This window comes from Acinonyx jubatus, chromosome C1 (genome assembly GCF_027475565.1).
Source record: "Acinonyx jubatus isolate Ajub_Pintada_27869175 chromosome C1, VMU_Ajub_asm_v1.0, whole genome shotgun sequence".
NCBI lineage: Eukaryota > Metazoa > Chordata > Mammalia > Carnivora > Felidae > Acinonyx > Acinonyx jubatus.
The window spans coordinates 214,813,958-214,839,202 of NC_069381.1; the positions used below are offsets into that span (position 1 = coordinate 214,813,958).

The 25,245-nt window shown below is 55.0% G+C and overlaps 1 protein-coding gene across 1 annotated transcript in view; it reads left to right on the plus strand.

Moving 5' to 3' along the window:
* Positions 1 to 1,575: 1,575 nt before the first annotated feature.
* MLPH (melanophilin) overlaps positions 1,576 to 25,245 on the plus strand; it is a 45,307-nt gene continuing 21,637 nt past the window's right edge. Inside the window, exons 1-4 of the mRNA XM_027046824.2 lie at positions 1,576 to 1,817; positions 5,810 to 5,940; positions 20,966 to 21,187; positions 21,315 to 21,427. Coding sequence (XP_026902625.2) covers positions 5,831 to 5,940; positions 20,966 to 21,187; positions 21,315 to 21,427 — 445 coding nt within the window. The 5' untranslated portion in view covers positions 1,576 to 1,817; positions 5,810 to 5,830. The remainder of the gene's footprint in view (positions 1,818 to 5,809; positions 5,941 to 20,965; positions 21,188 to 21,314; positions 21,428 to 25,245) is intronic.

The window sequence follows — 25,245 nt, forward strand, 5'->3', positions numbered from 1 at the left end:
TTGCCTTTGGGGAGCGGGGTCGGGAGCAGAAACGGGCAAATCTGACTTTTCACTTCATGCCGTTTATGTCCTTTACCACGACTCTTTATCATGTGTCACCAAGTATCACTACTGTGCATTTTTAAAAACCCACCCATTAAAATAAAGTATAAAAAATAACATTGAAAAAAACACCCTCCTGCCCTTAAGGAACTCACAGTCCCGATGCCAACTTTTAAAGGATTTATTCACTTTACAAGAAATAGCAAAATACGTGGTAAGGAAATGAAAAACGTAAGAACCGGCTCATGTGGGCTGTGGAAACTGGCTTGTAAGTTGCAATTATTTCCAGGGTTTGCACCCCCCCCCACGCCCCCCCCTCCCCCCCCCACACACCAGTTGATCATGTTTGGGGAGGGTTCCTATCCTAACGGAGCCCAAGCGCCTGAAATACCCAAATTCACTTGCGGTGCTTCGTGGGCACAGCCAGGTAACCAACCACTCTAACCGGGGTCGCAATGTGTGGCTTCTGAAAACTCCTTAGGAATCATACCTAATGTGACTTCCCAGTGTTCCCACAAGGTTTAGTTTCCTCTTCTGTATGTATCTGTCCACCCAACTGCATCCATTCTGTATCTATTACTCATCCTACCCCCATTTCGCAGATAAGGAAACTGAGTTTCAAAGGTACCTCCTGGCGCAGGGGGCGGTGTACTTTTCGTTTCAGAATTTTTTAAGGATAAGAGAGACGGTGGAGGGGGGAGCGCTCTGATGCGCCCAACTCCGGAAGACAGCGGGAAGTTGGGAGCTTCCCTAATTGTCCCCGCGAGTTCCCAAGGACCGGCGGGGGCCGGGGCTGGTGGCGGCGCTTGGAACCGGAACTCGAAGCGCCCCTGAGCGCGCGCGCGGGGTCCTGGCGGGGAGGGTGCGGGGAACTCGGAGGAGGGGTCCCCTCCACTGCGTCCTCCGAAGGCACCTCGTCTGGTCTGCGCGCCCCGTCTGCTGCCTCCGCCCCCAGCCGCGGCTGTGCGACCCGCGGGACTGTCCTCGGTAGGCAAAGCCCCGGGTGCGCTCCCCGCGCGGGGCTCCTGGCGCTGTGGGCTTCCCGGCCCAGCCGCGCCCCGAGGCCGGGCAGGATGGAGGGCGGCCAGAGGCACAGGACCCGCGCGACGAAGCCCTGGGCCCCCGGTCCCGCTTACCAGTTGGCATTCCCATTTATTAGGGGGTGGCTTTCGGTAAGGCTCTTTCCTGAGCCTCAGTTCGCCCACCGGTAAAACCGGAGTAAATTGCGTTCGCCTGCAGCTTTGGGATGGCAGTTCAAAGTCCCGCGCGCTCCGAGGGCGCGTTCAGACAAGCGGGTCGTGGCGCCCAGGGCCGGGCCGCCGCAGCCGCGTCGCCCCGGCAGAGTCGCCGCAACTCCCGGTATGGGCTCAACCCCCTCCCCGCCGCCACCTTTGTCCCGGAGGGTGGCTTGGGGCGCGGAGCCCGGGGCGAGCCTCTGCACCTACGCCTTCAGCGCCTGCGCCCTTCGCGCGGCACCCGGAGGCGCACCCGGAGCTGGGCGGGGCGGGGCGGGGCTCGGCCCTCGTGACCCAGGCGGGCCCCACCCGGCTGTGGTCCGAGCCCGGCCACCCTTGCAGGTCAGGTGCCCCGTGCCCAGCGCCCCGCGCCCTGCCTGGCCCCCTGCGCTCAACGCCCCGCCTGGCCCCGACTATACCGCCTCGCCCCAGTGTGCCCGGACCCGACACCCTGTCTTGTCGCCTTCTTTTCCCTCGGAGGACCGGAAAGAGCAGCCCCGGGGGCCGGGCCAGGGCCTGCACACCCCTAGAAAGGAGCCGGTGAGTGCCGTCAGAAGGGGGCATGTGGAGGCCGGTGTGGCGCCCAGGACTGGGGACTGGGCGTAGGGAGAGTCCGCGGTGACGTGTGCAGCCCCACCGGACCCCAGCGGCTCCCCGGTCTTTGTCCCGGCTAGTGAGGGGGGGTGGGGGCGCTCCCTTTCCACCGAACCCGGGCCTCCCTTTCCACCCTGATCAGACCCGCCTGGGTTCTCAGCCAGCCCGTTTTGGACAAAAGAGTGGTTTCACCCAGAGCCCTGCCGCGGGTCCGCGTGCCAGTGGGGCTGAGGCTGTGGTCAGCCCAGGAGACTTAAGGCTGGATGCCCAGGGGCCCGAGGCTAGCTGATCAAAGACTGACCTCTGCACTTCGGTGCCGATTTGGGGGCACAGAACCGGGTGATGTTTCGCCATGGGAGAAGGGTCCTGGCCTTCCTCTGGGCTCCTGCAAAGCCCCAGCTTTATCACAACCAAATCACCTTCTGTTTGCCAACAGCCCCCCTCCTCACCCACCCCCACCGCCCATCCACCTGCTGCAGAGATGTGGGGAAGAGTCCGTGGGTGATGGACATTGCGTAGCCGGCCCTGGTCCCACTATGGGACATTAGCTCCTGGCCTGAGCTCAGCCTCCCGTAGAAATCCACTAGAGCTCCGTAGACTTGGACCCCGGTTTCCTACTAACCTTAAGCAGATGTTGAAAACTCCATTTTCAGTTGGGTCGGGCTTTTACATTTTCTTTTTCTATGTGGTGTGTTTTGTAAAAATCTTCTTTCCTTCTGAGAGGTTGCAATGGTGGTGGGGGAGGTGAGACCCACTAGCCCGTGGCAGGCACCGGTCATGGCTGTGGAGCCCACAGAGCTGAGGCCCAGGGAGGAGGCCAGCTGGTGCCTGAACTGAGACAGGAAGCCGGCTCCCAGCTCCTGGCCCTGTCCTCTCCCACAGCCTCGCCCTGGGACCCGTGCTTGCTGTGGACACTAGAGCTGAGGCTTCAGCCAGACATGCAGAACCCATGTCCGGGTATACATGAGGATTGCCAACGACTTCCCAGGGACCTGAGAGAGCAGAGAGGAAGGGCAGGTGGGCAGGCAAAGCTAGAGTGCCATCCAGCGCGGTTGCTGCTGGGGCAACTTGTGCCTGGTGCCCCTTGAGCAGGGGTCGGGGGAAGCTTCTGAATGGAAATGCGCCACTTTGCAGCCGACGAGGGCTGGGGCTTTGGTGGCTGCAAATGGACAGCAAGTCCTGCCCGCGGGAGTAACGACACCAGCCAGCGTGAGGGTGGTGCTGAGAGACAGACAAGGTTAACACGCAGGGCCCCCGAGTGGGCACCTCCACCTGCGCTCAGGAACGTGCCTGCACCTTTATCAGCAGACGCACCAGCTCAGCCTTGACCATGAGTCAGGGAGCACTCCTGCCTTTGTTAGCTGGGCATTTGCTGAGAAACTTTGACTTGCTTTCCAGTTTTATTCGCTCAGGCGGGTGACCACTCCCAATCGCCATTGTGCTCCAAGGCTCCGAGGGCAGCTGACCCCAGAGGTGGTCAAGCCAAGTGTCGTGTGGGCGGAACCCCGGCCCGGACTTCCCTTTGATTTGGCCAGAACGTGAACTCAGTTCTTTAGCAGACAGAGATGGACACACCATCGAAATTCAGTGGTCTGCATCTGGGGTATCCACTTTATAAGACCCATTCCGCTGTCCTTGCAACTGGTCAACCTCCTTGCCCTAATGGCTTTTCTCCACTGTCACTCCAAACCGGTTCGGGAGGGCTAACGGTCTCAGAGATTAAGACTGTGATTAAATCCGAGCAGTGGGACGGGCAAAACTGAAAGCATTTCGTTTGGGAACCTCGTGACCAGGAGTGATAGGCTCTGAGACAGAACTAGGAGCCTGGTGGAATCCGCCAGCCCCAACACACGTGCCCTGGGAGGTCCCCCCCACCACCCTGCCCCTGCGTTAGCCTTCTGCCCTCATGCTTCCCCGTGACTGCTGCGGGTGGAGGGGTTCCGGGAACAGATCGGGGTCGGGGCGAGCCAGCACGGTGTGTAGTGATGGGAGAGGAGATCGCTGGCTGAAAGGCCATCCCCTCCAATGAGCCCAGGGCGGGGGGGGGGGGGGGGGGGTCCCACAGTGTGGCTGTGTCTGGCTGAGGGACAGCCCGCATCTGTGTCCCAGTCGGAGCCAAGCCAGGGCGGGTGCTTGGGACGACAGGGACTTGTGGGATGTGCGTTTTAAACGCTAAACTCAAACATACTCTCCGTTCAATTTAAGGTAACTTTTTAAACATAGTTTTCAAAAAGCATGAAAAGCCTCTCCATGTCATTAATTCACTACATGGGAAGATTCGGTCACAGTAGATAAAGACCCGTGTCGTGGGCCACTGGCTCTCAATCCCTGGCCATGCTGGGAACACGCTCCCCTGGGGATCCACCCCCTGCCCCCCTCCCGCCACTGCCTCCCTACGGGCAAATCTGAACTTGGGACTTCGTCTTCCTTCCCTCCCCTCCCTGTACCCCTCTCCCCCCCACCCACCGGCTCCCCTGGAAGCTGGGTCCGAGCTGAACCTAAACATCAGAGTAAAATCTTTCAGGTGATGTCGGACTGGGAGCGAAGCACCTGTTGTTGGTTTAGCTATGCCGGGTGTATGTTATTCAAAGTCTGTTATCACATCAGCTCTGGTTTTAGTAAACACCGCATAGCGAACAGAGGTCACTTCCCTTAAAAACTCAGGGTCATGACTGGCACGTTCTGGAAGGTGTTAGGTCACACTTTCTGTAGAAGCAGGTGGGGCCACCGGCCACCCTCTGCCTACTGGTCTCCCCTGTTCACATCTCAGCTGCTCCTGAGGCCTCACCCCGCGGCAGGCACCCCCCTCACCACAGGTGCCCAGACCCACTGTGTCCAGCATGCATCTGGTCCCCCCGACCTTGGTGATCTTTGCTATCCAAGCTGGGAAACCAAGCCATCGTTACGAGCAAGAAGCTTCAGAAAGAAGGAACAGGTGGGGAAGGGGGCTTGGGGGAGACACGTCCCCAGCCTCTGGGGCTGAGGGGGCAACTCTTGACTAAGTAGTGGCCTCCCGTCCATCCGCTGACCGGCCACTGACCATGCTCTAAGATACTTAGGTGCGAAAAGCGTGCTACTTTCCTTTTGTTTTGCTTTGCTGCCTCACCCCTTGCCGTCTTCCAGGAAGCCCGGAATTGTGTCCCTTCAGAGAGGAGACAAAGTGGGAACTAGTCAGCTGACAGTCACAGCTCTCTCATCTGCTCTGAAAACAGAGCTTCGATGAATGTGCTTCTTATGATACAATTTTTTTTTTCAAAAATGGCAAAAAAAAAAAAAAGAATAAACTTCAGTCATCTATGAAAAAAGAATTTTTTCATCCAGGTTTTTAAAAACCAGAAACTATGGGTTCTAGGGAAACAGCAGTGAATTTTGTTTTCACATTTTCTTGCCCAAAATCTAAATTCAACCATAAGTGAATATAGTCTGAATGACTCTGGCATATCAGGGCGACTTCTGGATGCACCATTCACAGCCAGCATTGTGCTTGAGGGTGGAAATACTGAGGGTTTGGTGCAAAAAAAATTTTAAGAAATTGGGGTGCCTGGGTGGCTCAGTTGGTTGAGTGTCTGACTTCAGCTCAGGTCATGTTCTCGCGATTCACGAGTTCGAGCCCCGCATCGGGCTCTGTGCTGACAGCTCGGAGCCTGGAGCCTGCTTCGGATTCTGTGTCTCCCTCTCCGTCCCCCTCTCCGTCCCCCTCTCTGTCCTCCTCTCCGCTGGCGCTCTGTCTCTCAAAAATGAGTAAACGTTAAAACATTTTTTTAATTAGTAAATTATTTTTCACCAATTTAAGGCACAAGTCAGGGAATCTTTTAGTTGAGCGCCATAGGACCTCTGAGGAAATTTTCATTCTAAATGCTGCCTGGGTGATGGTCACGTGTCATAATTAACCCCCTGTGAAACAAATCAGAGTCTATTTCTATCCTGTCTTATTCCAGGTGTGATCCTGACAGGCAGAGATGGGGAAAAAACTGGATCTTTCCAAGCTCACGGACGACGAGGCCAAGCACATCTGGGAAGTGGTTCAGCGGGACTTTGATCTGAGAAGGAAAGAAGAGGAAAGGCTGGGGTGAGTGTATGAGGCCGAGCCCGTCCCTCCGGTGTCCCCTGGATGGGGGGGCCTCCCCGGGACGCTGGGGGTGAGCAGACAGCAGGATCCTCGGGGGGCAGGACGCCGGATGGGAAGCCAGACGCTGGGAAACGTCCTGCTGTCTGGGCTCAGTTTCCTCATAATTAAAGTGAGGGGATCCGACTCCCCAGCCTGCATTCCGGTGCATCCCACTGTGCTCTGAATACTTTTAGTTCATCCTGGTTCAGCTTTGGGTCCCGTCTCCTGAGCCAGGAGATGCTTCAACCGTGGCAGGGCAAGGTGAAGGTGATAAAATACGGAAACACCCGGATGTCAGGCTGGAGGGGTTTTAGCATCGAGGCTGAGTTTGTCTTTCTTTCCAGTGTGTTGGGGGGGGGACCCTATCCCCCAGTGTGTGGCCATGGACTGAGCCAACACCCTCTGCCATTATCTACTCCTCCCCCACCTCTAAGGCTTAGCTGTACTGTGTGCTTGCTTACGAGACTTTCCTGGTGTCCGTGTGGCTGGAAGGCCTGTCGAGGAGACACGGGGGCAAGGACTCCTGGCGAGGGGGGAGCAAGAACATGTCTGAGAGAGCAGCGCAGGCAGGGGCAAGGCCGCAACGAGAGCCGGCTTCTGCCCTGCCAGCTGTGGGCCCCCGGGCTCTGTGCTGTCCAAGTGTACCGCCAAATGTACCGGCCAAGTGTGCCAGCCAAATGTACTGGGAGGGCAGAACCAGCCAGTCTGCCCACGACTGCAAGTGGGGGTGACGAGGGCGACTCGTGGCCTGAGTGACCCGGAAGGTGCAGTGAGGTGGAGCGGGTCTGGGGGAAACCAGGAGAGGGTTCGGACACGGGGGTTAGGTTGCCTGTCGGATGCCCGGCGGACAAGAGGGCTCCACGCGTGCTGGCCGCGAGCCCAGAAGGGATGGTGGCATTGTCACCGGTAGATGATATTCAATCTGTTTCCTGGGGCCGCTACAGTCGCCACAAGTCTAGTGGCTTCAAATGCACAAATGTCCCGTGGTTCTGGAGGCCAGAAGTCTTCCAGTCAAGGTGTCGGCGGGTTTGCGTTCCTTCTAGAAGCTCCAGGCGAGAGTCTGTGTCCTTGCCTTTTCCAGCTTCCCGAGCCCCCTCCCCCCCAGCCCTGCCTGTCTTCAGGACCTTCATCACGGCGTCTTCCACAGCCCCCGACTCTGCTCCCCTTCTCCCTCTGTCCCTTATACAGACCCGTGACGACACAGGGCCCACCCAGGTAATCCAGGGTAACCTCCCGCCTAAGATCCTTAACTTGGCATGGCCTCTTTTGCCATGTGAGGTGACATGTTTACACCTGGGAACCAGGAACGTGACATTTTTCATGCGGGAGAAGCATTATTCAGCTGCCCCCGGTGTTTAGGCACCAGACAGGAGGAGACCCCGCAGGAGGGGATCCAGAGGGGAAGGCAGGGCCCCTGAGATGACAGAGACAGACCGGGGCTGGGAGGAACTCTAGGTCCGGACACGGGACAAAGGCCACGAGAAACAGACAAGGCACGAAGAGAAACAAGCCTGTTTCTGATCGGTGCCCCCAGGGTCTGTGGGGAGGGGTCCGGGTCAGTGCTGCCCAGGCTTCCAGCTGTTTCTCTGTGCAGCCCCCTGCCCTCCATTCTGCCCTGGGCTCCCGGGTCACCCCCTGGGCTTTTGTCGCTAAGACACTTCCACCCTGCTGGCCTCCAGGGATTGTCAGCCGCTCACCCACCCACATGAGACCTGACACCGGGGCCCATGGCCAGCCTTGACCTGACCCGACTTCTGAGTACCAAGCAGGGGTCAGAGCTTTGCATCCACCTGCCCTGGCCCGGCCGCCTGGCTCTGCCAAGGCCCACGATGCCTGTGCCAGCAAAACCAGCCCAGCCTTTCCCGTTCACAGCACCCTCTTCCCCGGGGAGGGACCAAACGCTGCCTCCAGGCAGCTCAGCTGTTGGCAACTTTTATTTTAAATGTGTACAGAAACACAGATAAATGGGACAGGAGGGGAGCCCAGCTCCCCAGGGAGCAGAGGGAGGACCCCGCAGGCCAGGTCCCAAGAGGCACCCCCTTTCCCAGAGACCCATGAGCTGGGCAGCTCCTCCTTCATCTAGACGGCTGATGTGGGTTTTGCAGAAATCCCTGTGTTTCTTGCACAAAGGTGAGTCCCTTCTGACATCCGTCCTTCCTCATCTTCCTACTCCTTTGGTCATTTCGCATTGCAAAGAGGAAACGGGCCCGGGGACCTCTCCACACTGTCAGAACCAGAAGGCTCCTACAAGGATGTGGGCTGTGTCACCCCCTCTCTGGCGCACAGCCTGTAGCTCAGGCCAGGTCCCCGGGCCAGTTATGGTCAGGGCAACCTCCTCTCTCCTCGTCAGGAGGTGCCCAAAGCCGTCTGCTCAGAAAGGGCCAGGGTGGGGAGTGGGAGGCAGGGCGTGTTGGGGGACTGGCCCGTTCTGCCGTGTCTACTCTGTCTGCCTTGTGGTTGGGGACGGGCTTCTTAAACATCCCCCATCAGACATCAGACAGGGAGAGGTTGTACGGGGAACGTTAATGCAGTGGGAGGTTGTGTCTCTCCCAGAAATGCAAGCATGCAGCGGTGTGGAAAGTTTGTGTCCAAGTAACATTAGGTCAAGGGCAGGGACGCCCAAATGGCGCTACCATGGCCGGATCTAGCAGGTGATCACGTTTGGGAAGTAAAGAGTCGTTTCAGGGGGTGCAGGGAGGGAAGGGTTTTTGCATTTCTTATCATATTTGATGGTTTTGCCTCAAATACAAAATTAGGGTGTTAATGCAAAAGCAGGATGTTCACAGCATTGTTAAACATGCCACAAAGAGTAAAGCTGCTTCTGTCCGTGAGGAACCTTTCCTCCAGTGTCCCCTGACCCCGGGGTGCCGCAGGACCCAGGCGCGAGGTCTCGAGGCAGGTAGACGTGATGAGCACCATGAGGTCAGAACCCATGGGTTCGAGTTCTGCCCAGACGGGCAATTCTGCTTAGAAATGCTACAAGCAGCACAGCATAAACACTCTGGGTTCCCGACGCCAAGACTCGTTCTACAGAGCCGTTAGCTAACATGCCTCACTCTGGTTCTCTGATCTGTGAATCAGTCATGGGCTGAGCTGAGAAACCAGTCCTCCAATGACCACCAGGTGGGTGGCAGCTCGGGGGTCGCTCAGATGGGTTTCTGATGTCTTTGCCATTCTCCCAAAGAGATGCCGGCTGGACGGACGGCAGAGCTGGAGGAACCCGCCACAGGGGCTGACAGAACAGAGCTCATGGGGGAAGAATTATGAAACCAAGAAACAGGCATGTTCGCTAAAGGGAAAGAATTCTCCTGCCCTGAATGTGCCTCAGGTGGGCACAGTGTGTGGGCCTGATTCCCCAGGAGCAGACCTGCCAAGGGGCGCTTTGCTAAACAAGCAGTCCACCGAATAGACCAATTTGAAGACAACAGCAAGAATATTTCTTTCAATATTTACAAGTTAATGGAAACGTGTGCCAGGCAGACCTGTCCCCAGACGTGAGAGTACCAACCTGTTGTAGAGGATGCTGGGGCAGGGCCAGGCTGAAGATCCCCGATATGGGGAGGACGAAGTCCACGTGGCTGTGAGACTGGTTTCAGTAACACCCACAGGTAGTAGAGTATCCCCCAAACACTGAAGCCCCTGGTCCCTCGCTGGGCCTGACCCTCCCCAGCCTGTGGTGAGGACACTCACAGCCCCGTGGGGAAGACAGAGCCCGTCCCAGCTGTGAGAGGCAAGGGATGAAGGATTTTGGCCACTGCCTCAGCCCGAAGCTCCTGAGGTGGCCTTCCAAATAGACGACACAGATGGCTTCCCTCAGAATCGACTAGAAAGAAGGTGGAGGCCACGCCATCTTTGACTTAGCCGCAGGCACACAGAAGTCGCCCCCTGAGGGTGGCGTGTGGGACCAGGGACTGGGGAGGGCCATGTTTACCATACAGGGTGAGGGTGTCATGTTATTCCTGGCTTCCCTTCAGGACGTGCTGCTGCACCCCAAAGAGTGGGAAATTCAAAGATATACAAAATCAGGGTGTTCACACCATTGGCATCAGAAAGGTGCTTTAGGATAGATTTCACATACTACCTGTTTCCTACCATCGAGTCCTGAGCGTTGGGCTATAACGAGGATGTGTGTCTTCCTGTGAATGAACTTTGAGCCTTCAAACATGGCGGACGCTTGTGTGAGACAACGGCCCCCCTTATGCTAAGTCTGCTACCTGGGGCAGGGCTTGGGCCGTGAGCCTTCATGACTGTCAGGGAGACAAAACTTAGAATTATCTCAGTGCCACCGAGGAGTGTTTGGTAGTGTGCTCTTTCCGATCATTTTTTTTTTTTAATTAGTAAAGTGGAAATAAAAATTCTTTCTTAACATGATAAAAATATCCCCCAAAGAATAGCCATCAGGATAGATTAATGTTAGAAACAAGAAAAGGATTTCTGTCGGCACCACTCATCACCACTAATTTATCATTGTTGTTGATATGCTAGCCAATGCGATTAGAGAAGATAGCAAAACAGAGCTATTATCTACAGGTGTGAAAACCCAAGTTCTCTGAAAGACAAAGAAAAAAGAGAATTTAGTAGACTGCCTAATTACAAAAGAATGTAGAAGAAAATCGGTGTCCCCCTCTTAGACACCAAAAATAATAAGAAAATATATAGAAAAAAATTCTATTTACGATAAAAACATGAGGTACCTAGAGATACATGTATCAGAAATGTGCAAATGCGGTATGACGAGTAGCACAAAACATTATTAAGCAGCATACAAAAATTTTAAATAAATAGCAAGTGATACCATACATTCTAAGTGGTGCAAGCATCATACTGCAGAGGAATCAGTGAATTGTAACCCCAGTCAAATCCCCGCGGCAGGTTGGGGAACGTGAGAAAATGGTATGGAGGAACAAGGACGTAAAAATAGTAAGAAGGACCTTGTTCCGTGAGATAATTTATTTCAGTGCTACATTAATGAAAATAAATCGGTTCTCCATGGCTGTCATCAAGGAAACAACATGGAAAGGTCTAAAACACAGCAAAGTATGTGTAACAATTTCTAGTACAGTAAAGGTAACATTTTGTAGCAGTGGGAAAGGTTACTTTAGGGACAGTTGACCATGGGTGAGGTTTAACCTCAGTGAGATTTGTAATTGATTTGTTAAAAATATAAAACATGCAACTATGAAGATTCCTGGAACAGAATAGAGGTAAATATGAACTTAGTATTGGTCTATGAACTTAGTATCAACTAAGTAAATATATGCATTATATACATGTGAATTTTAAAAGAAAAAAATTTTCTGAAAATTTTAATGTTTAAAAAGTTAGAAGAAACAATTTAACAGAAATGGCAACGATTCATATCCTCGATGTATAAGGAGCTTCATAATATCAGAAAGATACATAAGTTTTCCAAATTAGAAAGCCATGAAGAGCCCAATGAAATAGGAAAAGAATACGAATAGGAAATTCACCAGCTAAAAAATGCACATAACCAATAAACACAAAGCAATAGCTAAAAGCATGACGATAGAAATACAAACTAAACAAAATATATTGTTTTCACATATTTCCAAAGATGAATGAGACTCCCAGTCTGCAGCCTGGCTAAAGGGTTCAGGCAAATGCACAAAGAGAGGGATAAAGTTGACCTTTGCAGAGGCCAGTCTGGCTGGCATCACGTAGCAAAAGCCCTAAATGTGTGTTCACCCTTTGAACCTGTGAAAAGTCATCCTACAGAAAGAATTAGGAGAAGCTATTCTTCACAGCAAGGATCATAAGAGCCAAGAACTAAGACCCGAGTGTCCAAAATTATAAGCTTTGGTTATGTGGAAAAAGCATATTGTGATTTTTTTTTTTAATTTTAATGTTTGTTTATTTGAAAGAGAGAGAAAGAGAGGGAGAGAACACCTGAGCAGGGGAGGGACAGAGAGAGAAGGAGACACTGAATCTGAAGCAGGCTCCAGGCTTTGAGCTGTCAGCACAGAGCCCGACACGGGGCTCGAACCCATGAACCGTGAGATAGTGACCTGAGCCGAAATCACAAGTTGGACACTTAACTGGCTGAGCCACCCAGGCTCCCTGACATTTCACTTTTTAAAAAATGCATAGTGGGGCGCCTGGGTGGCGCAGTCGGTTAAGCGTCCGACTTCAGCCAGGTCACGATCTCGCGGTCCGTGGGTTCGAGCCCCGCGTCAGGCTCTGGGCTGATGGCTCAGAGCCTGGAGCCTGTTTCCAATTCTGTGTCTCCCTCTCTCTCTGCCCTTCCCCCGTTCATGCTTTGTCTCTCTCTGTCCCAAAAATAAAAAAATAAACGTTGAAAAAAAAATGCATAGAAAAGTCTAGCAGTAACGGAGACTCAGTACCCACTGAGCTTTTTCTTGCTGCCCACTCATGTCGTGGGGTCCAGCTCCTTCTGTTTCCTTTGCTGATCTTCCTGGACCCCCCAGGATTCACTTTCAGAGGGTCCGGGGCCCCCACCCCTTCTCACCTCTGTGCACACTCGCTCCCCGAGTGGTCTTCACTGCACTGTGGCTCTAATGCCCTCTAGACCAGCACTGTCCCACAGAATGAGCCGCTGGCCTCCCTCTGCACTCCAGCCTCCGCACCTGTTAAGCACTTGAAATGGGCTCGTGCAACCGGGGAATCAGCTTTGTCTTCCTTTTCTTCATTGGAACTAAAATAGCCACACGTGCCTAGTGGCTGCCATATTGGACAGTGCAGGTCTAGACAACAAGTCCTGAAGTGATGCCCTCAGCCGAGAACTTGCCTCTGAACCTGTGACACATGGGGACGAGTGCCCACTGAGCACCTTGGCCGGGGGTCTAACCAGCATCTCTAATCCAGTGTGCCTAAGGCAAGTCTCGATTCACCCAAGGCCCCCACTTCCCCATCTCGGAAACAGCCTGGTTGCTGAGGTCTGGTGCCCAGGGATCACGGTTGGCTCCTTCCCCTCGTCCCACATTCCGTGCCTCAGCAAGCCCTGTTGGCTCAGCCCTCAAGATAAATCCCAGCTGTGGCTCACCAGCCACACAGCCAACCCAGTTCATGCCACACCACCTCTGCTGGACGTCTCCCCTCCGCCCTCCCTGCCCTGTTGTCTTTCTCTCTGTGGCCCCCAGGAAGCTCCTTTCCTCCTATTGCTGCCTCCCTCACGTCCCTTCTCCGATGTCACCTCCTCAGAGAGGCCTCCCTGGATTGCCCTTTCTAAAATAGCCACCACCCTCCCAGTTCCACTTCTTTCTGCGTAGCCTCCTGGATCTCCCTCCATAGCACTTAGGGCCCGTCTGAATCCATATGAGTCCCGTACTTGTTGAGTTAGAGTTGGCCTCCCCACCCACGTCTCAGCCCAGGGAGGGCTCTATTTTGTCACTAGCACCCAGCACAGTACCTGACCACGGACAGACTCAAAAGCTGTCTTTGCGCACGGATCATTATGAATGTGCACTGAGTTACATCGGTTACTCCCCGGACAAGCCTGCCACGCGGCTCTTACTATTATCCCCGTTCGTAGGGGAGGACACTGGGAATGGGCCAGGTCTCCCGGCTGTGAAGAATGTCCAGGAGTCTTTAGCCATGGGAATATCGGGGGGAGGGGACGTCTTGCTGGGTGTCGGTCTGTACCATCGCTCCTCTCCGTGTTCGCCGTTTGTTCCCGTTATTCGGGTGTTGAGAACGTTAGCTACAGGAAAGATACACGTTATTTTTTGATGTCGCATCGGTACAGAGTAGTAAACCTCCAGATAGTGGCCCCGCTCTTTCGCTCGCTCCATCTGGGGAAGAGCCAGTCCTGTGGACACCCGCATCCTGGACCCCACGGATGCGCGCAGGGGAGAGGATGGCGAGCCTGCGTGTGGCATCCGGAGCCCGCACCCCCTGCCGGAGAGCCTGCTGTCTGCTGTGCTCCCATGAGGACCTTCCCGCAGATCCACCCGGAGTGGCCTCGCAGCTGTGTCCGGGGTGGGAAGGGTTGGGTAATCCGAAAGCCCTGGGGGCACAAGAGTGCTCAGCACAGTGACTCATGCCCCTGGGTGAGGACGGAGCTTACCTAAATAGAACACCCTGTTTCAAAGGGCACAGCCCGAAAATCAAATATTAGGCCTGCGAACCTTCCCCAGGAAGGCAAACAGGTGGGGTTGTGGATTGCTGTTTCCGCAAACAGACCAGGGCTCCTGAGATCCTCTCTGAAAGTTCTCCCTGCGTGAGACGTGAGCTTTCGTGGCTCGCTTTGGAGATACTGCCACCAAGGAATGTGAAGTGTGCCCCCAGCCGGGCCCCCTGGCACCCCAGACCGACCGAGACCACTGCCGAGACTCCCATGACACTCGGGGCCCGTGGCTCACGCAGCCGCAAGGATTTCCTCCTCATCCTGTGGCCGCTCTCTTCCAAGGACTGCACGGGACGTTAGCAAGTTTCTGTTCTCGTTCCCTATCATTCCCGATACTCCTTCCCATAATCGGGACTTTAGAGCCCCGTGTCCGCTCTTCAGTTACCGTTGCACGACACGGTCTCTTTCCTCAGTTGTGTGGGACGGTCACGCTGCGTTTGGGCGCCATACCTTCAAGAATTTTGCCTCTTGAGTTTGCGATTCAATGGTGCCTTCGGGCCCCCACGCCCCATTCTTAGGGTCACCCCTGGGACCCGTCTCTCCGTGGGGGGCACGTCTGCAGCTTACGTTCTCCAGAGAGGCGTGGCCCGTGGAACTGGCGATCGGGAATCTCTCAGCCGGGAGGGAGACCTCTGCTCACACTTCCCCTTTGGAATTTTGGTGGGATAACACCCTCCCCCGCCAAAGACGCCCACGTGCTGATCCCCCGAATCCGTGAGCGCGTCCGGCCGTGTGCCAAAGGAAGATTAGGTTGCAGAGGCCATTAAGGCCTCTAATCAGCTGGCCTGGACCTGGGGAGACGGTCCTGGATGACCCGCATGGCCCAGGGTGATCAGAAGGGGGCCGGCAGGTGGAAGGAAGGGAGGCAGGACAGCACAAGAGCCAGATGCTCCGCCGTGGGGAGGAGCCCCCCTGCCACACGGGCTCTGAAGGTGGAGGACGGGGCCGCGGGCCCGCGACGAGCCCTCTGGACGCTGGAAAGAGCACAAGAACAGGTACTCCCCCAGGGCCTCCCGGAAGGATTCCGTGCTGCCAACAGCTTGATTTGGGCCCAGTGACACCCACGTCAGGCTTCTGACCTTCGGAGCCATCAAATGAAGAGAAGGTGTTATTTTAAGCCACGAGATGTGTGGGAATTTGCGACAGCAGCAACAGGAAGCTGGCCCATTGCTGCTAGCTCTCTCTCTCTCTCTCTCGGCCTTGCAGAGAAGCCACCTGCCAGCCCACCCACGTTCCCCGAGAGCGAGCCCGCTTCGTCGGAACCGAGCGGTGCCGGCAGCCTGCCCCTGTGCGGTCTACAGGCCAGCAACTCCTGACCTGAAGGCCCGGATCCTCCTTGTCTCCTGGCCAGGAGACTGCGTGTTCTTCCGGTGATCACTGTCTCCGCAGCTTGGTCAGGACTCACAGCCAACCAAGCCGTGCCGAGAAAAGCAGTCCGTTTAGTACCCGTCCAAGATTGCCCGTGAGTCCCCACCGCTGGGGCAGGAGATGGCTTCAGCCTGTCGGTTTCCAGTTTCCGAGACTCTGCTCACTTACACGGACGGACTCTTCGCGGCTCAGTCTTCTCCTTCCGAGTCCCGCATCCCCACAGCCCCTGCTTGTGGCCAGGGCAGCGGTGGGTGTGGGGGGAGCAGCTCCTGGCCCCCAGGGTGACAGTGCTGCTGGGGTCTCGACTCCACCCACTGTCTCCTGGCTCCTTGCTGGTCCCTGTGACGGAGTGGAGGGTCAGGTCTGCTTCCAGGATCGGGACCATCACTTGTGTGTGAAATCTCCCGGCGTCTGGCACGGCTGGCACCCGCTGCTGAGATCCCCGATCCCAGCCATCAACCCCTCTCCGCCCCAGCCCCCAGACTGCCAGTCCCCTGGTCCCTCGGCACCTCGTGCCACCCTGCAGGGACACAGGCTAAGGACCGCCCGGCCCAAAAGGCAGAGAGCAGAACACTGGTCCGAGCCCATCCCTCTTTCAGTGACTGCTGTGGGACGTTGGTGCTGTGGCCACAGTGTGCTCCTCCCTAGCGGACCTGGAGGGCGCACCACCAGCCCCTGGGTCCTGGCTGTCCCCGGTACTCACACATTTCCACCCCGCTCCCCTCCGGACTCCCCCCGAGAGGAGGAGAGCAAGGACAGATAGTTCTGACCTCTTTGCGTCACCTCCAGCCCTTCTCCCTTCCACGCCCGGTCATTGCCAAGCGGGGACTTCCCTGCCCTGCCCTGTCTTGAAAGGGCTTTCCTTGCACCAGACCCCCCGCTCCACCTTGTCCTCAGAGGACCCTCAGCCTGTCTTGCAGAGAGCACTTGACGTTGGTGTCTCAGAGGGGGCTGGAAGTCGGCTGTGGGCTTCTGGTCCCCAGACACCCCTCTGCTAATCTCCTCCTCCATCCGTCCCTGTTTCCACCTCTGCCCTCCTCCTCCTCGTTCCCGTCCCTTTAGCCCTTTTCTCTGCGTCTGGGGCAGCAAACTTGCTTCCAAGTCCGCCGTTCTCAAGTATTTTGGCCTCAGGGTCCCCTTTACATTCTTAAATTATAGAGAAACCCCCAAGAGCTTCTGTTCATGTGGGTTATTCATGTCAATATTTACCCTATCAGAAATTGAAACCAGACATTTAAAAAATATTCATTCATTCGCTTAAGTAACAACAGTAAACCCCGTATGTGTTAACATAAATAACATTTTTTATGAACAATAACTTTTTCCGTAGCAAATGAGAAGTCTGGCACGTTCTATATTTTTAAAAATTTTTTTAATGTTTATTTTTTGAGAGAGAGAGACAGAGCATGAGTGGGGGCGGGGCAGAGAAAGAGGGAGACACAGAATCTGAAACAGGCTCCAGGCTCTGAGCTGTCAGCACAGAGCCCAGTGTGGGGCTCGAACCCACCAGCCGTGAGATCATGACCTGAGCCGAAGTCGGACGCTCAACCGACTGAGCCACCCAGGTGCCCCTGGCATGTTCTATATTTTTGGAAATCCCTTCAGTGTCTGGTGTAAGAGGAGATGGTTGGATTCTCATATCTGCTTCTGTTTTCAGTGCATTGTAGTATGTTGTCTTGGCTGAGGAATTTGAAGAAAATCTGGCCTCCTCCAAATGTATATTTGGAAAAAAGAGGGGTGTTTCAATAGCTAGATGATTATGAACATTGTATTTTGATTCTACATGGAAACACAACAAATGGGTAATTTTTTAAAAAAATTTTTAAGGTTTATTTATTTTTGAGAGAGAGAATAGCAGAGGGGCAGAGAGAGAGGGAGACACAGAATCCGAAGAAGACTCCAGGCTCCGAGCTGTCAGCACAGAGCCCAACACGGGCCTCGAACCCGCGAACCACGAGATCATGACCTGAGCCGAAGTTGGACGCTCAACTGACTGAGCCACCCAGGAGCCCCACAACTAGTAATTTCTTAAAGGAGGTTGCACGGTGGAATCTGAAACCATATCAGTGAACTTTTCCCTCCCTTTTACATTAAAATCCATTGATCTGTCTTGCACTCAAAGTGAATCTTTTATCCATTTGTAGTTTTCTTGCGCAGTATGCATCTTCTGGTGACACATCTCATTATATACCCAAAGGAATCACATTGACTCCATCGCCACTGATGTCATCAGCAACCTCTAAAAAAACATTAGCAAAAATAAATAAATAAATAAATAAACATTAGCATTGGCCACCATCAAACTCATGGCGGCAGACATAAATCTCCCAAGATCCTTCTTGGTGCTTGAAAGCTTGAATTTTGTCATTGGCCACAAACTGTCACTTGTTTCCTCGAGGTGACGGGCTCCCTCTGTTCATTCCTAAGACAATGTCTGGCGAACGCCCAAGTCAGAATAGTTTCTCTTTCATTTGTTCTTTTAAGTAAAAGTGATGTCCCGTGAAAAAAGCTTCTAGCTCCCGTTGGAAGTCCGGCGAGTGCCTGCTTCCCCTCATCAGGACCTTGGTGGTGTTTCAGAATGTAGCAGAAACGCTTCCTGTGTGTGCGTCCCGTCTCTCCATTCATGCAGAATATTAAAAAGACACGTGCTCAAGGGTCAAGGTGTAATTAGTTGAATACCTGTCATTGTAGCATCGAGCACCTGCCTTTCATCAGGACACACTTCATCAAAGACATGCTCTCCTCTACTTCTGTGACAAAGACTGGAATGGCAATTTGTACAGTTTGTCCCTCTGCCTTGACTCGTGCTGAGGTCCTAGCTGTTTGGCCATCATTGCTTTTCTACCGCCACTGTAGGCGTCAGAGAGCAAACGAGGAATAGCATTTCAGCATCATTACTAAAATAATTTTGGCCTTGTGAACCCTTTGAAAGGGTCTTGGGTACTTCCAGAGGTTCCCGGACCCCGCCTTGAGGGCCACTGGTCGAAATCTTTGGGCTTCGTAAGCTCCGGTGGTAATTCTGCCCATCTTCCTCCCCACTGTCCGTCTTCATTCCTTCCCATCTTTATTTTGGCCGTCTCTTCCCCACCTCGGTGAACATAGCCTGTGGTCTTTCCATCTCAGCCTGGTTCCTTCTTTATCCCCTCCTCTCTCTCAATCCCAGTGAACGTGCCAAACACACTTGTTTCAAGTTGTCTTCTGTTTCCGACAGTCGCACTCAGGGTGTCTTTTCTTCCTGACGGTGACTTAGACTTATGTCTGCCGAGGCACCCACAGTGGAAGGACATCTGGTCAACCCCGTGTTTGCAATGAGCATCCTGTGTGCATTGGCCTGGCCCCGCCCACCTCTTCCCTGTGCAGCTCCAGGTCAGGGTGATTGCCCTGCAGCCGGCAGGAGCCAGCTGGGGTCACTGCGCTGGACCAGCACGGGCTCTCCCCTTCTCTCCTTTCCTGCTGTCCAGCTATGAAGAAGAGAAGTTATGTTTTAGAGAATCTGAGGCAGAGTATAATTGTCCCTTCCCCCATAGTTGGCACTGTCTGTCTCCAGCCACCACCCCTGGGGCTGTTATTTCAGGGGACTTTGCATCCTGGGACGCACGGTGCCTCACATGTCCTCATCTTTCTTCCTGCCGTGCTGGGAGGTAGTTCTGCCTGGATAGAGAATGACGGGCATTCAGTAGGAGAGGGACACAGGGTGGCCTCTAGATTTTCTGACTGATGCAGATACAGTCCAAGTGGAAGTGGAGGAGGGTTGGCCCTCCCCTCCTGGCTTCAGGTGCCTGTACTTGTCTCTGTGAGGCAAAGTCTACCTTGTCGACACAGCTGTGTCTGGACCGTGGTCGGTGGATGACATCACCCACCCTGGATGCCACCAGCGCTCGGCCATGCTCTCTTGGTTTTCCAAGCTGACACAAGAGTTTCGTGTGTGTGCCTGTCTTCCAGAGTGTTTGAACGGAGAGTGGGGAGAGGGAAATCGGCGATGTGCAGTCCGTGTCACTCAACGCGGGAAGTGGTGTCCCAGGGCCTCTTAGAGCTGCTGTCTTGTCCTTCATCTCCACCGGCCCTGGGGCGACCCCACCAGAAACCACAGGTGCAGAGTTCTCATAAGACCGTGGCACCCAGGGTCTGGTTTTTGTCACTAAGAATGGATCGGTTTGATCGCATCTAAAGCTAGAAATATTGCCTTTGGCAGACATTCTCTGAAATCCAGAACAAAAGGAATGTGTACATCTTCTAGTCCGTTCAGTTTGGGCAAGCTCACCAGAAAGGTCTGGGAGAACTGTGGTTTTCCCAGGACCCCGTGGTGCTGGATGGTTCCCGCCACGGACACTGTGCAAACCAGGCCACGTCAGCCTTGCTCCGTGGGGGGTCAGCTCAACTTGCTTCCCTGCTGGAAGACACCCAAAACTGCTTGCGAGGGATCCCTCCTGGCTTGGCCCCCAGAACCCTGTGTGACCTCCTAGGGAGAGTGCAGTGACCTGTCACTTTCTCAGTAGGGTCACAGCCCAACCCCCACTTACCTGGTATTGTCCTCCACGCAGGGCCATTAGCTCAGGCTGGCGTGTGGAGCAGGTGTGACTGGCCATCAGGTCGGGCCGGCCCATGGAGCAGGTGTGACCAGACGTCAGGTTGGGCCGGCACACAGAGTAGGTGTGAGCGGCCAGGCCCTCACGGAGAGGAGCGCCAGCCTCGCCCCCCTGATGAGCTTGATCTCTGCCTTCTCTGTGGCTTCTGCTGTGAACCGCTTGGATTTTTCTCTCTTCTCTAGCCTCCTCTTAGCCTGTGCAACAGATTGGTTCTAAGTAACCGCGTGGCCTGACCGGCTACACTCCCAGGACTCCCCCTGGCCCTGCGGGGCTCCCCAAAGCCACCAACCTCGCCCCCTCCAAGGAAGGCTGGACACCCAGTGGTGATGACTGCAGGCTCACCGTCGTCCGGTGAAGCAGGGAGCCCGAACACGGTCTCCGAGTTCCACGCTGTGCAGCAGAAAAGCTCCAGGCTCCGCGGGCTCCAGCTCAAACCTGGAGTTCAGGACCTCTGTCCATCTTTCCGTTATGAGTTGTGTGAGGTTGCGCGGGCAGGTGACAGCTGTCCCAGCCTGTGATCCCGAGCCTTTATGGTTCTTGGCTCTTTGGCACTGGATGAAAGTCACGGGTACGCAGCCTGAAAATTTGTACAATTGTGAACAGTCACAGATATGTTTAAACGCGGTTTCATTTCTTTAAGAGTCAGGTGTTTCAATTCCAGCCTACTCAGACTGCACATGTGTGAACCCGGCCTGCTGGGCTCCCCCGTCGGGAGACAGTGGGAGCGTGGAGCTCCCACGGCAGAGAGTAAAGGCTGCCCGTGGGTGCCTTTACCCGAGTTGGGGTCACTTTTCTCTGCGTATGAGAAAGTTCCCGTGTGTGTGTGTGTGTGTGTGTGTGTGTTTGCACACACACGCGTGCAGGCGTGTAAAACCTGTTGCAAGAACAAGGTGTCTAATATAGTTCTTGTGTCTGATATCTTCCTTAGGGGACTGAAGGACAGGATTAAGAAGGAGAGCTCCCAGAGGGAGCTGCTCTCGGATGCCGCCCACCTGCATGAGACCCACTGCGCCCTCTGCCTGCAGCCCTACCGGCTCCTCGTGGCCCCCAAGAGGCAATGCCTGGACTGTCACCTCTTCACCTGCCAAGACTGTAGCCACGCCCACCCGGAGGAGGAGGGCTGGCTCTGTGACCCCTGCCACCTGGCCAGGTGAGCCGGGGCGGGTGCCTGGGGTCCAGGTGACCCTGTGGGTTTCAGGGCCCGACACGTCCCCTCAGAGCGGCTGGCCGAAGAAAGGGTGGGCGGGGCCGTGGGCCTGAGCTCCGTGTGTCCGCAGGGTTGTGAAGATGGGCTCACTGGAGTGGTACTACGGGCACCTGAGAGCCCGCTTCAAGCGGTTCGGGAGTGCCAAAGTGATCCGGTCCCTGTGCGGGCGGCTGCAGGGTGGAGGTGAGGAGTGTACCTGTCTCGGGGGGGCTCTTTTCTGTTCCCAGGCGTGTCGTAACGTTTCCGGACCCAGCAGATCCTTTGGAATGTGTGTGTGCACCTGTCCGTGCATTTCGGGTATTTTCTGTGAAACTGGCTGCTTTTCATGTGGTGCAAACTTCTGCACCCCCCTGGCCTGGCCCCCTGGGAAGTCCTGCATGCTATTCACACCCCCCACTCTTTGAAGTCATATTTTTCCAGTGCTTCCTAGCAAGTTGAGAACTCAGAGCCAAAGATTCTGAACCTCAGTGGCTAATCGAATAATAAGGCACTTGTGTTCTCCAGACCCCTCCTCCCTGGGCGCCTGGTTTGGGGCCGAGACTCCCTCTTTCCACACACATTCCCTGGGAGTTGGGTGTTTATCAAGACTTAAAGAAATTCGTTCTAACTCAATGGTGTGTTTTCATATTTTGAATCCAAGTATTGATTTCATTTTTTTAACGTTTATTTATTTCTGAGACAGAGAGAGACAGAGCATGAGAGGGGGAGGGGAAGAGAGGGGGGGAGACACAGAATCCGAAGCAGGCTCCAGGCTTGAGCTGTCAGCACAGAGCCCCACGTGGGGCTTGAACTTGGGAACAGGGAGATCATGACTTGAGCTGAAGTCAGATGATTAACTGACTGAGCTACCCAGGCACCTGGAAGTCCCATTTCTTTTTAATAATTTTTTTAATGTTTATTTATTTTTGAGAGAGAGAGAGAGAGAGAGAAAACAAGCAGGGAGGGGCAGAGAGAGAGGGAGACACAGCATCCGAAGCAGGCTCCAGGCTCCGAGCTGTCAGCACAGGGCTGGACACGGGGCTCAAACTCACAAACTGCGAGATCATGACCTGAGCCAAAGTCGGATGCTTAACCGACGGAGCCCCCCAGGCCCCCCCGCCAGGTATTATTTCATAATGAACTTGAAATCCATACTGTGATCTTACACCAAACCTGACAGGTATGTTCACCTGTCTTGTCCACCTTTAAGGTGTTTGGAAAGGGAGATCATTTCAGGGGAAGGTTGAAGTTTGGAAGTTGAACTTGAGCGGAGATAATTAAGCAGTGTTTGCAGGGAGCGTGCCTTGTCGCTGTCATTCGCTGCCACTTGAATCCCAGGCTCTGCCATTAAGCCTGGCCAAGGCTTCAGGCTGGGAGAGCTCACCAGGCTGGGGGTGGGGGTGGGGGGGCAGGCTGGGCGTCTTGAATATCTCCATCTGGGGGACCGGGAGGCAAGGGCCCTAAGGCAGGAGGCACATCGGGGGCAGGTTCTGTGCTGTTTGGATTGGAGGTGTCTCCTCCCAGGCCTTCTGGGGAGAGGTCTTACTTGTGTCCGTGTCCTATAAAGCCCCACGCTGGTAGGCAGGACCTGAAGTTGGGCACAGCCACCCCCAGAGCGCTTGGGCGTCCACTGAGGTGTTTCTGAGGCATCTTAGCACACTCCTGAATTTAGGACGGGGACCACCCCGAGGCACCCTCACTCGGAATGACTTGTAGCACCTGGAACAGTGGACCGTGGGGTGAGGGGGCTTCTTGGGGAGGGAGGCATATGATAAATCATTCAAATAAGAACATTTTCATGAGTAAAAGGAGACTTTCTGGATAACTATGCCGAGACAACAGATGTGACCGAGGTGGCACAGGAAGGTGCCCAATCCTTGAAGGCCCTTCCTCATCTCCCTCTGCCCTCCCACTGCTTCTCAAGGCCGTATCTGTGTCTCAGGCTGGAGCCCATCAGTAAAGCCCATGACCCCATGCCCCCTTGGCCAGCCAGGAGCCGGCTTGGCAGGTGAAGGAGGTTGACAGGGCTCACGGGTGAGAACCACAGGAAGCAGGGCGGAAAGCCACACTGCAAAGCATTTGAGACCCTCAAGCCCAGAGGCGGCCCTGCTCACAGAGGAAACCGCAGGCCACCGCGTTAGAACCCCTGGGGACCTGGCCTCACCCTGAGAGGTGCGGATTTCCAGGGGCCGGGTGGGCTCAGGAATCTGTGTTGTGTGAAAGGCTGTGGGGATTCTGATGCCCGGCCAGCGTCCCCAGCTGCTGGAGCCAACACCCCAAGTAACCTTCCAGTTTCAAAGTAGTCACCACCGACGGCCACCAGGTGGCGCTGTGGGGCAACAGGAACCCTGGCTCCCAGTGGCTGCCCTCCCCAGTGAGGGGCGTCTCAGGTCCGCCGGAGGGATGCCCAGGGTGCATTCTCCCTGCTGGGCGCCTGGGAGCCCAGCACACTGAGTCAGAGAGGGTGCAGGGAAGGAAGGTTGTGTGTGGCTTTTTTTAAGCGGTCAAACTGAACAAAATAGAAACGATTGAAGTTAATGACTGGTGAGCTGGTGGGGGCCACTGGGGGGTCTTCTCCCAGGGAATCCACAGAGCAATGGGGGTGTTTCAGCCACTGGGGGGGGGGGTGCTGTGCTCCGCAGAGCAATGGGGGTGTTTTCCCGAGTCCCCCACATCAGGATGGGCAGATGCTGCGGGAGACGGTCCCAGGGCCAGGAAGGAAATGACAGGAAACCCCATCCTTCAGCACACAGTCTCCGGAGGGTGTCTGTGTTTCTCAGAGCCTTTTCTTTGGCTGTAGGTTTGCCTGACAGGGCACGTGACTCACCTGACCGCCACAGTAAGTCCTTCGTGCTCACATGGCTTTACTTTTGTTTCCACCCCGCTATCAAGAGCGGTCGAGAAATCTCTTCCTTGGGTTTTATTAAGAATGACTTGATCTCCGGAGATGGCTTAAAGTCGTTCAAACCCTTGTCCCAGGTGGAGAGAGGGACGGAAGGAGTTGGTTACAAACAGGGGCACAGAGATCCTGTTCATATTCAGTCTGGGGTTGGGGGGGGGGGATGTCACACACACACACACACACACACACACACACAGGCCTCCAGGAAGCACTTCTACATTCCCGTAGTGCAGATAGCGTTCGTCTCTCCGTCTTCTGTCTGGCAGTTTGGGGTGCATTCCCTCAAGACTGCCACTACCCAGAGAATCGAAAATAATTACCCAGTCTGCCGGCTGCACGGTTCTGAGTTCTGAGGGGGGCAGAGAAGGGCTTGCAGGGCGCTCGCAGATATGTGCAATTCACTGCTTGCTTGCACTTGAGACCTCCCCGCACCCAAAGGCCCAGGGGCTGAGGGCCGGGATACGGGGTGCGGGCGTGCAGGGCAGCACGTGCTGGGCCAGGTCCCACAGGCCTAAGCACCCAGTGCCGGCCCTTGTGGCCCCTGAGAGACGGCGGGTGATCCACCCCAGGGCCCATTTCCTGGATCCCTCTCTGGCGGCCTAGAGGGGCAGGCCAGGCCAGGGTGAGCAGGAGAAGAGGGGGAAGAGGTCTTGACAGGGGGCCACCTGGGTGCTCAGGTGAAGCAGGGGGTCTGGGGGGCCGAGAAAGGAGGGGTGGGAGCCCCGGGGCTGAGGCTCACCTCCGTCCCAATTGTGTCTGACGCCTGCAGACAAGCAGATGAACTGATTGTGGGTGAAGCAGTCCATCTGAGAAAACATGACGTAGCTAGAGTCCTCCTTCACCCACCACAAACATCAGTGATTCCGATTGCCCAAGAGGGAACCGATGAATGGGTTTGTAGGGGTGAACCTCGACAAAATTGATGCAGAATAATAGCTTTCTGCTGAGATTCAGACCGGTTCTAACTGATGCTTGGCTAGGTCTTTGTAAGGCCAGCAGATGGCCTTGCCTGGAAGTGTCACAGTGGGTGGGTGGATGGATGGGTGTGTGGATGGCTGCTAGATGGGCAGGTGGGCAGGTGGATGGGTAGGAGGGTGGGTGGGTGGATGGATGGATGGGT